Source organism: Denticeps clupeoides, chromosome 5 (genome assembly GCF_900700375.1).
Source record: "Denticeps clupeoides chromosome 5, fDenClu1.1, whole genome shotgun sequence".
In the NCBI taxonomy this organism is placed as follows: Eukaryota; Metazoa; Chordata; class Actinopteri; order Clupeiformes; family Denticipitidae; genus Denticeps; species Denticeps clupeoides.
This window is the reverse complement of record NC_041711.1, coordinates 9,453,962-9,468,490: the sequence shown is the minus strand read 5'-3', so window position 1 is coordinate 9,468,490 and position 14,529 is coordinate 9,453,962. Positions and strand designations below refer to the sequence as shown.

Genomic DNA, 14,529 nt, shown 5'->3' with positions numbered 1-14,529 from the left:
TTTGCGTGATTTTGTTGACAGCACATTGAACTGTGTTAAGAACAAGGTACAGGGTATTTTTTGAGCAGTGTGCATATACTACAAGACAAAATACCTAATGTTCAGACTGATTAATTTAGTTGTATTTTTGCACATTGTAAAAATATTGTATTTCTTTGCTCATTTTGAATTTGAGGAAATTGTTGAAGCCGTGTAGGTGGAATTCTTTACCATTCTTGCTTGATGTACAACTCCGTTCAGCTACTGCCTCTCATCTGACAATGCTGATAAATACAACTGTGTGTGGTCGGCTTAACAGTGAAAGTTAAAGGTGTTCGCGAATAGCGTGACCGGTAACATGTATAAGGAAATAGCAAAGGACCTAAAATGGAATCTCATGGAACACCAAACTCCACTTTACTAGGGGAAAGTGAATCACCATAAATGTCCAGAAACTGATACCAATTATGATCTGAACCATAACCAGAGGGCTATTCCCTCAATCCCAACAACATCCTCCATCAGGTAGAGGAGAATAGCATGGTTAAAACACTGCAATAAGGTGAAACAGGACATTAACCACTTAAACCAGCAGCGTCTCAGTACTATGATGAGGTCTTAATCCGGACTGATATACTTTATTAATGTTGTTGCTCTGTAAGTACGCACACAGCTTTCGATATCTGTCTATAGTTCAAAAGCTGAGTGGGATCTGATTATTGAATTCTGTTTTCTGTATTCTGTTTTTATTTAACTCACAACTTCATTGGAATATGGCGTTGTACATAATTCCTTGTGAATAAAAATGTTTGATTCACAAAAAAATACTGAAAAATGGGCGCATGATGTAGTGAAGACAAGACACCAGGGTTTCTGCCGTATGCATTTATTTAGACTTGGTGAGCAACATCAACCTTGACAGAAATAAGGGTAGCTTCTCAAAATAAAATATTTTTTTATTGCTGATGCCCAATATAAAAATGACTGTTGAAAATTAAAACGGGCATAAAATACCTTTATCTGTCTTCACAACTTAAAAATGAGTGACTGGCATCAGCATTGATGCAACAAAAATGGTCGATGTCAGCTAAATTTGACATTCCAATTAATCCATCTATTGCACCGAAAACCTAAAAAAAAAAACTGGCCCAGAAACAAAGGATCGCTCTCTTCAAAACAATTTGGCATTTACAAAAGTGCTCATAATACCAGACCATAACACAGTGCTGCCACGGGATCAGCACAAAAATGCTGGGAAGGGAGGGGGGATACGGGACGTAAAATAATAACAAGGGCCCATGCTACTTATGTCAACTCTGGTTTAGCAAAAAGAGTTGCAAACATAAAAAAATAAAAATAAATAAACATTGCTTTCCTGAACACCTTTTTTGGGGGGGTTGGGTGGTTTTTGGGGTTCGGGGGTAAAGAAAAAATCTTTTTGGCTAGACTGAGCCGTTTTATCCATCGTTTCAAAAGACTGCTGCACAACACACAGCATGATAGCCAATTACAAAACCCACCTGTAGAATGTCAGTGTTACTACGCATTAAGTGTTCACCATTTCCTGCAGATATGATAAACTTCTTTTTCTTGTCTGACTTTGTAAACCACCTCCAGTTGCATCTTCCTAGCGCACGTGGCCTAATTCCCTCCATCTTGAGGGTTGGGCCAGGGCTCAGAACTGCGGCGCGTCAGGGTGGGTCTCCATGCACTCCATGGGTTGTAGGTGCGGGTCTGCTCCACTGCTGGTGCCACGCCCAGTGCAGGGGGAGGGCACGTGGTATCGGAATTGCTTATCAAATCAGCAATGGGGGAGATGGGGGTGGTGGGGGATGAGGGGGAGGGAAACGAGGACAGTCCGCTGTCCCCACAGGCAGACCAGATGGAGGAGCTGAAGGGTGAAGAGGAGGACCACAGACTGCTGTTGCCCAAAATAGACTACAAAGTGGAGGGAGAGAAAGAAAAGGAAACATTTGTAACTGAAACATCTATTTTAAATCAATACTTCCTGTGCAGCTAATCAAAAAGGTTCGTTGCGAGTGTTTACCGAAGTAGGGCTGGTGGGCGGGCCAGAACTGGTGGGCCATGAATGCGGGGAGTCAGAGGAGACGGGAGCATCCCAAATAGACGGGGAGGCCCGACTGATCTCAGACCAGGTCTGTGGAGCCTCGCTGTGCTTAGGGGATGTCATTCCACTGAAGACTGCATTTTGGAAAACATCCACATATGCACATGTGAGAAATACATACCTATCGCCATCTGTTAATACAATACGGCTGAGACTACAGAAACTTATTTGGTCATTATGCTACAGATGCTCACCTCCAGACAAATTAAAGGTGTTTGGTCCAAATGCGGAAAAGGAGTTGTCTGCGTTGAAGCTTGGGCTGTTGGCAGTTATTGGACTTCTTAAGCCAGAGCTGCAGAGAAACAAAAACACGGAACTTGGTACACAGCAGCTTCACAAAAAACTCAATAATCATAAACTAGTGAATATAAATAAGACTATAATATATAATATTATTTGTATGGATTGAAGAGAAAGCTATTTATGCCATGTGCCTAGGGCTGGGCAACATGACAAGAGATTAAAAAATGAGTTTTAAAAAAAAATCACAATTTTTTCTGATATTGCTGGAGCAAAACCAAATAATAAACATAGATAATAAAAAGTTTATTAACATATAAAACCACGACTATCACTTCCCTCCTTGGCTCTGTTTCGAGCAATCCGAACCTGAAAAAAACAGCAGTCTGAAGTATTTTCCTTTTTTGGAGAACTCTCCCTCTGCCATGATGCCCCACTGAACCAATTACAGATGCCACATTTCAAAGTTATCATAAGTTCTGTGAGGAAGTTAAATAAAACCCTGAATTCGGTCCAAAAGCTGATGACAGCCATCAAGCTATAAATCACCCAGGACTACTTGTGCACGTCTGAATAATACATAATAATAATCAGATGGAATTGCCACAGCTAATTTGCTAATAAAGTAATCCGTTCTAGAAGGTTGCTCTTTTGCTCTGCAGTTGAAGGAAAACTATCTTACCTGTCTGAACAGTCACTGTCTACAGAGATGGTGTGAGGTACTGTGACCTTTCCCAATGGATCGGGTCGACTAAAAGTGACTTTAGCTGGACCGCTGCCACCTGACAGACCCCCAAACACAAAAACAGACACAGCCATGAAACCAAGCACTTAAACGTTTTTATTTCATGTGGAAGGACAAGGAAAAAAAAACAACTCACCAGGGCTTTTGTCATAGCCTGCAGCTACTGCAGCAAAGGTGGGATTCCCATTTTTGCCAGGCAACGAGGTCAACTTGTTCTTCGTACCAGCAACACCCAGTGGAGCAACATCACTGCATTCAAACACACACACCAGTCAGTCATCAAATCTAACATCTACGACCCCAGAGTATATAAGCCCGCACGTTCCAACCAGGAGCTGTACAGGAGGATACCTGATGGTGCTCAGGGTGCTGGTGTAACTCCCACGGGTGGTGGTGGGGCTGGGGCAAGAGGGGGGAGGGGAGCAGGTCCTGGCAGCAGCCAACGAGCTGGCTCTTTTCAGAAATGGGTCCGCATTCATGGTCTGGATGGAGATCTGCTGGAGACTGTCCACAGCTGGTGAGAAAAAAATATATATTTCTAGCAGCTAAAGGAATCTCATTCACTACTAATAAATAAAATGATTACACAACGACAAAGTGCATTACGTCTGCAGATTGAAAAACGTTTAAAAACTTTCACCAAAACCATCTAAGCAGCCCCCTAAGCATTCTGAAAAATAAAATCCTTAATGCTCATAAAGAAGATGTTGTTCAGAAGAGAAAAAAAAAATAGTACAAATATGTCCTTCATTAGAAAAAGCATGTTAATATATGTTAATGCAAAACACGCTTACAGTTGGGGAATTTGTTGAGCGGCACACAGTCCCATTCTGGTGGGGGGGACGTGTCCTTCTCTCCCTCTGAGCTGCTGCTGCTGCTCATAAGCTCCTGCATGGGGCTGCTGGAGAGCAGTTTCCCCACAGGAGAAGACCGGTATTCGCAAACCACCTTCTCTTCAGCTGCTGGTGGGTAACCAAAGGAGTCATCTTGTGTGTGTTCATGGCTTCCTTGCATTCAAAATTAAAGTGTGAAGTTTATCATTGTTGTTCTATACAGCAGTGATGCAAAAACTAACCTCGGGGCTTTTGTGGGGGTCTTTGTTTGGAAGGATTTGCCAAGTTCTGGTGGACTAAATTCTTTGTAGGGAACTTCTTGCGCTGTCTGTTTTCAATAGGGGTTACATATGGCAGCTCCAATGAACTGAAATACAGAAGTGTTTCATGTGCACATTATTACTATTAGATTAATATACAGCCCCTGAATAAAGTCTTGTCGCTATTTTATTCTATTTTGAAGAAACACCTGCGATTAACCTGCCTTTTAATTAATCAATTGGTGTTAGAAATAGTTCATGTAAAAAAGTTAAAACCCTATCAAATGAGGTTTAATGCATTGAAATGAATTAGTTTAAATGATAAATCTTCTTTCAGTGAATCAAGACAGAAAGGTCAAATCTGGTCAAGACAAACGTTTTGTCGCCTATAAAGAAATTGAACAAATTCACTGCAAATACAAAAAATGTGTCAGCAAATTAAGAAGTGGTGCTGTGAGATCAAAATTGAATATCTTGTATGACTTGAAGGGCTGCATCCATGTGGTTTGGCAAGGATTCATACAATTTATTGATGCACTAATCAGGAATAGCAAAGAAAGTTCATCAATATTCTTTGGTTTCGTCTTCCATGCTTCCTCTTTCATCCTACCCCACACATGCTCAATGATGTTCATGTCTGGAATATAAAAAGGTAGCTAAGATTTCTTGGTATTTCAGACTATTGATGTTGCCTTCCACCCTGCAGATCTCTCGCACACCCGATACTGGATGTAACCCCAGACCATGATTTTTCCGCCACCAAACCTCACTGTTTTCTGCGTGAATCTTGAATCCATGTGGGCTCCAGTAGGTCTCCTGCAACATTTGCGGCGACTGTGGTGTAATTAAACAGAAGATTCATCTAAAAATCCCCCTTCTGTTCATCCATTTAGCAGGCTGTGGGCCTTGGCAAATGCCACATGGTTTTTCAATTGTCTTTTGTTTAGTGCTGGCTTCTGGGCATGGGTTTGACCATGGAGGCCATTTCGAGACAGAATCCAACAAACTGTTCTGGTTGACACAGGGACTTCAGGTGACCAGGTCTCGTGAAGCTCTGCTGCAGTGGGAAATGGGCTGGCCTTGGATTTTCAAGCCAACAAAAGGTCCTATTGAGCAGCTGTCTTGCAGGGTCTGCCTGACCTGGGCTTGTCAAAAACGTCTCCAGTCTCTACAAATCTTTTTTTTTTTTTTTTTTTTTTTTTTTTAAATCCTCTGTACTTGACGCTGAGACATGTTGAAGGTGTTGCCACATTAGCAGTGGATCTGGTCTTCAACATCTTGATAATCAACACTTTAGTCTCAGGGTGAATCTTAGGCATGTTAGCAGAGGTCTAGTTGCAGTTGATGTGAAGGTCTAGTGTACTGGGGGTCTTTTTAATACACCCCTGAGACCTAATTGATCCATTATTATTCACAGGTGAAGCTCATATGACAAGGCGACAACACTTATGTCTTTGCAAAAACTGACTCAATGGGCTTTAACAAACTTTGAATATTAGAATACTTTTGACAGTTTTGTTTTGCACTGAAACATTATTAGAAAAAAAATGTAAAAATTATCAATTTCTTGTAAGAAAAATCTGGACTAGAAATATATTTCAGTGCCATTTGAGGTCAATTTGTACACAAGCGACAGGACTTTTTTCAGGGACTGTAGTCTACCATTTTGACCAATGCTTGTATAAAGCTTAAAGTTCATTTATTAAAGCCACCTATTTATTCAATTGTTCATTTTAACATTATATGGAATTATGCACAAATTGGTCATCCTGCGCCAGCTAAAGGAAAATTAATTCCCAAGTTTATCAAGACAACTGATGGCCATGTGTCCACCGAATAAAAAATCAACAGAAAATGGGTGATTCAACAGGACAACAACCCAAAGCATACAAGTAAATTAAACAGAATGTCTTCAACAATAAAATATCAATCAGAAGTATGTGAACTGCTGAAAGCTCAAAATTCCGCTTTTAAGAAGGGTGACAAGGTGGCCCTAAGATCAGTGAGCACCAAACTGTCTCAAGCCATTAGAGCATCAAACGTGCACACGGGCAGAAAATCCACAGCCACTTCCAGGACAGCAGAGAACCGCAGTGCCAGTGGCATCCACAAACCACAGGACTAAAACCTCTGACTGCAACAGTGAGCCCTCCCTACCAGATGCACTGACTGACTTCTACATGGGATTCGACACACAGAGGAAATCAAACCCTTTTTCCACTGACCAGGTGTTGTAACCACGGCGAACATGAGGAAAATTCACAAAGAGTTTTTCAAAGATTTAACTCACAAAAGGCTGCTGGACCAGACAGTATCCCTGGAAGAAGCATAACAGAACGTGCTGGCAGATGTTCTCACCGGTATCTTCAACGTGGGGGCAGTGGTGGCATAGCGGGTAAGGAAACAGACCCCTAATCATAACACACACTGCTCCCTGGGCGCCCTTTCGTGGGTGCCCACTGCTCACCAATGGTGATGGTTAAAAGCAGAGGACACATTTCATTGTGTCACCGTGTGCTGTACTGTGTTTCACAATGATAAATCACATTACTTTCATCTCACTGAGCACCACCACACTGAGCACTGGAGCTCCTCAGCGCTCTGTGCTGAGTCCAATGACCCCTTGACTGTGAAGCTCCAACCACATAACGTTCGCCAAAGCATCAGCAACAACAATTAGTCAGCATACAGAGAGGAGATCTGTTTCTGAACATGGACAAAACCAAAGAGATGACTGTTCGAAGGGAGCTAACAGCAGTGGAGAGGAAATATAAGAAATCACAGCATGACTTGGACCTGCTGCGTTATCAGAATCTCCTACACAACTTCTCCACTGCCCTCACCTCTGCTAAATCTACTTTCTATAACACAAAACTGGAGACCTCTGCCTATATTCTCATCTCTATTGAACCCTCCGACTCCCCCTGCACCTTCTTCCATAACCGCTGAAAAACTTCTTTACAGTGAAGACTGAGCAAATCTGCCACCACAACCCCTACTCCACACACTGAAGACCTGCCAACTGCCCTAGAACTATTTTCAGAACTCACATCAGATGAAATCATCCTGTCCACTGGATCCAATGCCCTGCAAAATACTCTCCTGACCTTATCCCCTTCATTTCTCATGTCATAAACGGTCCAGTTACAACTGGTCATGTACCATCTCTCTTTAAAACCGCCAGGGTTCTTCCAATCCTACTGATCCTGCAGACATCAACAACTACCAACCAGTGTCTTCTCACATTTCTTTCTAAAGACCTTTAGCCCTGTCTCTACACTCAGCTATCACTTCATCTGTCTCAGAACAACCTCCTAGGTCCCAACCAGTCTTGCTTCAGAGCAGGTCATTAGACTGAGACAGAGGCCTTCTGGCTGTTTCTAAGAAGCTACATGCGGCCAGATGAGCAAAACACTCACCTGCTCTTATTGTCCTCAACCTGTCTGCAGAATTTGATACAGTTAACCACAAGACTCTCTTGTCCATCCTGAAGGGACTCTACATAGCAATGGTTTGCTTCTCTTGCACTGTCTGTGTCCCGTTTGCACTTTATGTAGCTGGTTTGTATTGCACACATGCACTTTATGTTTAAAAGTTACATTGAACATCAAAAGAAACACAGCTGCAATTAAAACATGAAAACAATTATGTGTGGTATTAGCTTAAGCAGACTGTGTTTGTCTATTGTTGTGACTAAGAACAGATCGCATTTTATGACCAATTTCTGCAGAATTCCTTATCATTCCAAACTGTTCACATACCTTTTCTTGAAAAGGTGTGTGGCAAAGATGACATATCTCTACGTGGCATGACCTGTCTGCCTCTTATCTTACCTTGATTTTGTGTCTGTGGGCACATCTAGCTTTGTGCTGGCTGTTTTCTTGTTCTGTAGTTTGGATTTGGACTCTGACGGTTCCTCCCTGCTATCGCTTTCAACCTGAGATGGTTGTGATTTTTTGTTCAGTGGTTCCTACGAGGATGCAAGGAACACTAAGTCCAGAGATGGTCTGACAACAGTCCATGGTGAGGTCTGACTCCTACCTCTTTGATGCTGGCATCCACATCTGGGTTGGAGGTCTCTGTGGTGGTAGAGGAGCTGTCATCATTGTCGGGCAGTGAGTTCTTTAGCTCCTCTATCTGAGGTTTTCCCTTTGTTCTCTTTTCTTTCTCTTCTCGTCGCTTCTGAGTCTTTTTCTTATGAACCTTCCCTTTTGATAGTGGGGCTGCAATATTACAGGGAAATTTAAAACAAGCTAGCAAAAAAACATAATAAAACTTTAGAAAAATCTGTTGCTAACACTGCACCTTTACTCTGAGTGGACTGAGACGAGATGTGTTCCTGGAAAACCTCCACAGCTGGAGACTCTGGCTGCTCGAGGTCTCGGTCCATGGCCTCCACCAGATTGATGTAGTCTGAATCCTCTGAACAGAGGCGGTTTGTGCCGTCCTGCTGAGGGATCTGCTGCTGCGGCTGGGGCTTAGAGACCTGCAGTTTACGCTGTTTGACTGTGAGGATGTCCTGGCTCTTGCTGGTCACTGGTGGGTAACATGGTTGCATAGCTGCTTTGCTGTGATTGCTTTTGGGGAACCTCTCAAGGTGGCCATTGCTATTGTGGTGGGACTGCAGGCCATTCTGCCTGCAGCTGAACCTGGAGGAGTTGGATGCGCCTCGTGAGATGTGGTTTGGCTCACTGTTGTCATGTGAACTGTAAACCCATCAAGCAATGCAGAAATCATAACTCCGAATGCATAAAAAAAAAAAAAATGCATAAAGTGCCTGAAATTCAACTCACTTTGCATCATTCTGGTTCCGTACAATTTCCCTGAGGTCAAAAGGTCGCCCTGTCTCCATTGTAGAATTGGACCCTTCAAAAGATAAACGCCTCTTGAAAGGTTCCCATATTCCCAGGGCTTCAAGGTACGCTGTTACTAACACTAGAAGAAACATGGAACTGGAAAAGGGGGAAGAAGAGAAAGCTACATTTTTTCTTCTGTCCAAGATGAAGTGAAGCACAGTAAACAGGGTATCCCCAGGATTTTTTATATGACATTTAAGACTTTGTAAGACCTTGTTAAGACCACTTTAAATTTAATTTTAGACAAAAGTTGCACCTTTCTTGGCATATGAAGGGCCAGAACCCTACAAGGGGCAAATTCCCTATTATATCTGTAAGAATTATTATTATTTTTAGAGGTTTTGGGCATTTTTGAGGCCTTTCCCATGATCAAAATCTTACACACTTATCCTCAAACCACCTCAAATTTCACAGGCATATTCAGGGTGATGTCACACCCATGTAAAAATATTGGCAGTTTTGTATAGTGCCACCAACTGGTCCCAGAAAGCACATGTTTTTTTTTAACCTACAAGCACCAAACCTAGTGATGTCATCTTAAGACAAACATGTTTCTAATTGAGATCCCTGCACTGAAATGTGTAATTATTTTTTCCCTAATGTCTCTTTATGCTCATATCTATTTACCACATCAAGGCAAGTTCAGCATTCCACGTGTCAAAAATCGTAATTTTATCTTGAAAGATTTGGCTGTGAAGATGCTTTAAGTTGACTTATTATTGTCACCTTTGAAGGACGGAGTTTCTTTCAGGCTGTGATGTTTGACTTCCTGGTTTTATATGCCGAAAAAATGCCTGCTTGTCGCAGAGACAGGTTAAAAATACGAAAAATATGAGCACGTGTGAAAATGCTGCGTGGGCCTGAAAGTTTCAGCCTGACACTTGCCCTGCCGTGTGGCATTGCGGTTCCGTGCCACGAGCAGTGTTTTGCAATATTTAGCAAAATTACTCCTTCAATGAGTTACTGATATTAGTTTAAAATACCTAGCACTATATATATTTTTATTTTTGGATTATGAGTCATGTCTCTGACAGCGTAGACAAGCAGCTTGAATGCCGCCGACTGGTAAGAATTGGATTAATGATGGTACTTATTAATCTGTTGCTTATTAACAAAATTCAATAACTTTTCAAGGCCTTAACTTCAAATTAACTTCAGGCCTAGACAAATGAATACCATTTATGTATTATTCTGAGAGAGAAAAAAACAAGTCAGAAGGGAAGACCTCATTTCTGACTTTAACCTGTGAGTATATATTTAAAAGAGTAAATAAAATGTACTTAATTTGAAAAGAAAGTACCATGTGGTTTGATTAATGATAAACAGATATTCTATTTTAAATACGTACAGAAAAGGTTCCTGATTTATTAACTAGAATTTGATTCATAGTGACATTAAGCAAATTCTCAACAGTCTGTGTGTGGAGGCTCCTACCTCATGATGATGGATATGATGACATACAACTCCAGCTCCCAGGTGGGTCTGGGAAGGGCCTCAGCACAGGAGGCCAGCATGTGATAGGGCAATGAGGCATTCAGAACAAATACAAAGTGTGAGCCGCCCGCTGTGACCAATTTCAGCTCCCGGATCACCCGCGACGCTGTGAAGTCGGGTGTGAACCTGTAAGATACAGATACATATTTGGAAAGAGGTAGAAAGGTTCACAGAAAACATATGTAATGTGCAATTAATCATAAATAGCTACATAATGAACAATACGAATACATTAAATAAAATGTTCCCCACATGATAACAATGTCCTTTGATGTGTTTGGACTCAACACAAGCTCTTGACAGTTGACTATTTTAAAACCATATCCTTCACAAGCATATCCATTGATTTCCATGGCTTGAATGTGGAGGGGAAGCCGTCCTGTGTTTTCAAGTTTAAAGGTTCTTTTAAGGGTGAAGTTTGGCTCTTTCAATTTAACCTCTGCAATATAAAAAAAACAGTTAAACTTGGTGAAAGAAGAATAAACTACAGCAAAATTCACTTCAATTAATTAACGCCATCCAAGGATGTTGAATGCACTCATACTTTGAGAAGGAACTCACTCTCTGTGCAGTCTTTCAGAAGAGACTCTGTCAACTTGAATCTCAAGGAGCTGCCAGGGCCTGGATACTTCCCAGCCATCTTTAGGCTTTCAAAAGTGCCCTGCCCCTGGACTAGGAGAAAGTCCAGCACAGTCAGGTTGTTCCTGCAGAGGAAAGGGGGCCAACATGAATAATGGCTGCTTATGTGTAAACAAACCTGAGCTCTGCACACACAGGGAAATGTAAAACCTACACATTTGGTTGTGAGGAGCACTTCCAAATAAAAGGTGTGTGGAGGTAAAGCAACCTCCAGAGGGCAGAGCTCATCAAAAAGGCTTAGAAGAACAGATAAAAGGTAGGTAATGTCTTTAAAACACATACATATATGACCACAGAAACTAATTTTGACATCTATCCTTTGCGGTGTCCGGGGCATGCACACACAGAGCAGATTTTTGTCAGGCCGTGCAGTCATCTCATGAAAGGTTGATACACTGGAAAACGTAAATGTAGAGCACTGCGCTAGTTAATAAGTAGTTCACGGGCAACAACGCTCTTCGTGCTTAAGAGAATGATGCATTTTCATTTTATGCATGTTCAGCATGTCAACAAAGTTCTCTGAAGTTATATAGACAGACTTCCACATTTCTGCAAATCAGCTGAACATCCTGTGAAAGCCAGACAAGACAGACTGTAACTTGGCCGTGTGGGAGGGACTCCAGAGAACATGTTTTTTTTTGTACAGAACAAGAGAACGCAGAATATGCAGTGAACAAACCGGCTGAGGTGAAGAGAGACTGAGATAATCAGACAAACATAAGCAGTTTTTGCAGTGGGGTTGAGCTCAAAAAGTAGGAGTGGTTAAAGCAAATCACTGTGCAACATCCTAATGACTCCACGACATTATTTCAGTAAATACATAGGATACTTTCAGTAGATACATAGGAATCACGTTATTCCTACTCTGTCAACACATGGCCTACTGCATCCACAATTTTTCTCCAGCATACCACCTTCCTCAGCGTAAGATGATATGTTATATCACAAAATCAACAAAATTCAATTTTGACCATGATGTCCACAGAGGCCCGCTAAATCACTCTACAGAGGCAAACACCATAGAAAACAATGGAAATCAGAACGCTGTGCTTGCCACGTTTGGTATGAATCTGGCTTTATCACTAGTTCTACTCGAATCCATGACCTTTTCTGAATCCAGTATAAAAAAAACCACTTAAACAGATTGTGTTGGTCCTTGTTCAGCTTTCAGACAAGCAAACACAAAAAAAAAAAAAAAAAAAAAACGAACACCCGTACCTGACGATGATCAGGGAGCTGAGTGTGTGGTTACTAAAAGGAGTGAATTTCACACTGAAGGACTTATCTTCCCCTGGCTGTAGCAGGACATTGTGCACATACGGTCGTGTGGGTCCTTCCCTAAAACCGCTGCTGGCTCTCGATAAAGAGGTCTGCAAGTCAAGAAGAGGCTGTTGTCCATGCATTCACAAGATATTACCCATGCTATTTTTTTCATGGATTCTTTTCTCCATGAGAAACTGAAAAGCTTATTTCCAGTTTATCTGTTAATCTAGACCACAGAAATCACACACTGTAATTAAACTCATTTCAGCATACATAGAAGCTATGGCATGGGAAAGAACATGTCTGCACATGTCTGTTCGGTAAGAACACTTAAAACCAATTATTTACAGGCAAAGATAATGACCTGAGATTTTATACATACAGCACCAAAAGAACTGAACTTCTGGGCACAGGAACTTAATGAAACAAGCAAGCCTGAAAAATGACAAATTGAGAGCTGGATGTCTGACACTACTTACTTGGTTTCTGTACACCTGGAACTCCAGAGTGGTTGTGTCAATATTTGGGAGTTTTTTTATCGGCAGTCTGGGAACAGCACATGTGAATAGTTTCACATTAAAATGTTCTGACATTAAAAGCCACATAATGAAGGCTGCATAGCAAAAGCAGCAAATGGAACAGCCCAATTACCTCTCCAAAAGTTTCTCTGAAAGCGCTGAAGGGTTGGGGTACAGTGCCAGGGGCAGGATCTGGACATAGACAGGCACATCTGCCGGATTTTCAAATAACACCTCCACTTCCTGCACAGATACAGAAATCTTTATGTCTGAGTGGGGATGGGAAAGGAGGGACAGAAAGACAGAGGGGAAAAAAAGAAAAAGAAAAAGCACCACCATGGTCTAAAAAGTGGCTCACAACTCAATTTAATTAAGCCATTCCACTGACAATAGTCACACTGTTCTAATGGAAAATGTCTGAGTGCAATGATCCTGGCATTTCAGGCCTAGACAAAAGATATTAAAAAGGTAACATGGCAGTCATATGAGCTGAAATAATTGCTTGTGCCATTTGGACAGTGCCGCTTGCATCGTGCACGGCATTCCATTACTGAAGCACTCAGAGCAGAAGGGTATGGGCACTTACCGAGGAACTGTTCGTGTTGGTCAGGGGAAAGAGGATCTGTCGTGCAGACTGGATTATAGATGGCCACATCATCTGCGCAGTCACTCTGGCCTGAACGTTTTTCTGGAGGTCTGTGTTCACCTCAAATACAGCCTCCGCCCTAAAAACAAAAGAATCATTACTATACATTATTACATTCACACAAACAATTACTATTACTTCTATTGATTCTACTCATGTAAGGGAATGCACCAATATTTTAAACTCTGAAACGTGAAAGAGAAAGTTGAGCTAAATACAAACAGTATTCAAAAGAACAAAAAGAGTATTTTATGAATAGTACTTATGCGCTTATTCACAGACAAATATAGAAAAGTTCTGTTTTCTGCCCGATGACAATAAAGCAAATCTTCCTTAAATGTTGTGCCTCTACTATGGCGCAGGATTTGCATTTGCAATTTACACACACGCCAATCTTCAGTCAGAAGGGTGTTTAAATAGTATTAAACTGCACAAATTACAAGTTTCCTCAACATCTATTTTTCCTCAGAGTTGACCAATCCAGCAAGCCAGAGTTTGCATACAACCACATAACCTGAACGCAAATTACTGAGTACATTACATGCAATCCTAAATTACTATTTAATGTTTATAACTTATTTTATAATTTTTTCTTTTTAGAATTTGTATATTTTATTACTGTATTACTGAATAGGTCAAGTTACACTTAATAATGCCCTTTTTTTTGCTACCCCAACAAACATAGATACAAACTATTTCTGCACGTCCTCACAACCAACTGAAAAGTTGACCTGTAACTTACTCGTGCCTGGACCTTTCTTTAAGCTCTTTCCAGCGCTTCACCATAGTCTGGTAGAAATCTGTATCCGTGTCCCACAGATCCTCTTGCATCGCCATTCCATGAGTTTTTGGCTCAGCTGAAATAGAGGGGGAAAAAATAAATCTCCTTGAGACTATACACTGATAAACATTGTAACCACAAGATTTG

The 14,529-nt window shown here is 41.3% G+C and overlaps 1 protein-coding gene across 3 annotated transcripts in view; it reads right to left on the bottom strand.

The window, feature by feature from the left end:
• Positions 1-849: 849 nt before the first annotated feature.
• The window catches only part of tmem131 (transmembrane protein 131), a 30,063-nt gene continuing 16,383 nt past the window's right edge, over positions 850-14,529 (bottom strand). Inside the window, exons 22-41 of one of the 3 annotated variants that reach the window (XM_028981817.1) lie at positions 14,344-14,458; positions 13,542-13,680; positions 13,089-13,198; positions 12,917-12,983; positions 12,393-12,544; positions 11,097-11,239; positions 10,788-10,974; positions 10,476-10,661; positions 8,979-9,137; positions 8,491-8,891; positions 8,227-8,408; positions 8,019-8,155; positions 4,168-4,292; positions 3,887-4,051; positions 3,444-3,606; positions 3,229-3,341; positions 3,030-3,129; positions 2,302-2,399; positions 2,027-2,181; positions 850-1,917 (exon numbers count right to left, since the gene is read on the bottom strand). In XM_028981817.1, the coding sequence (XP_028837650.1) occupies positions 1,621-1,917; positions 2,027-2,181; positions 2,302-2,399; positions 3,030-3,129; positions 3,229-3,341; positions 3,444-3,606; positions 3,887-4,051; positions 4,168-4,292; positions 8,019-8,155; positions 8,227-8,408; positions 8,491-8,891; positions 8,979-9,137; positions 10,476-10,661; positions 10,788-10,974; positions 11,097-11,239; positions 12,393-12,544; positions 12,917-12,983; positions 13,089-13,198; positions 13,542-13,680; positions 14,344-14,458 (3,194 nt within the window). In that variant the 3' untranslated portion in view covers positions 850-1,620. Of the gene's footprint in view, positions 1,918-2,026; positions 2,182-2,301; positions 2,400-3,029; positions 3,130-3,228; positions 3,342-3,443; positions 3,607-3,886; positions 4,055-4,167; positions 4,293-8,018; positions 8,156-8,226; positions 8,409-8,490; positions 8,892-8,978; positions 9,138-10,475; positions 10,662-10,787; positions 10,975-11,096; positions 11,240-12,392; positions 12,545-12,916; positions 12,984-13,088; positions 13,199-13,541; positions 13,681-14,343; positions 14,459-14,529 lie in introns of all 3 variants that reach the window. The other 2 variants (XM_028981818.1, XM_028981816.1) reach the window with 2 other exon arrangements.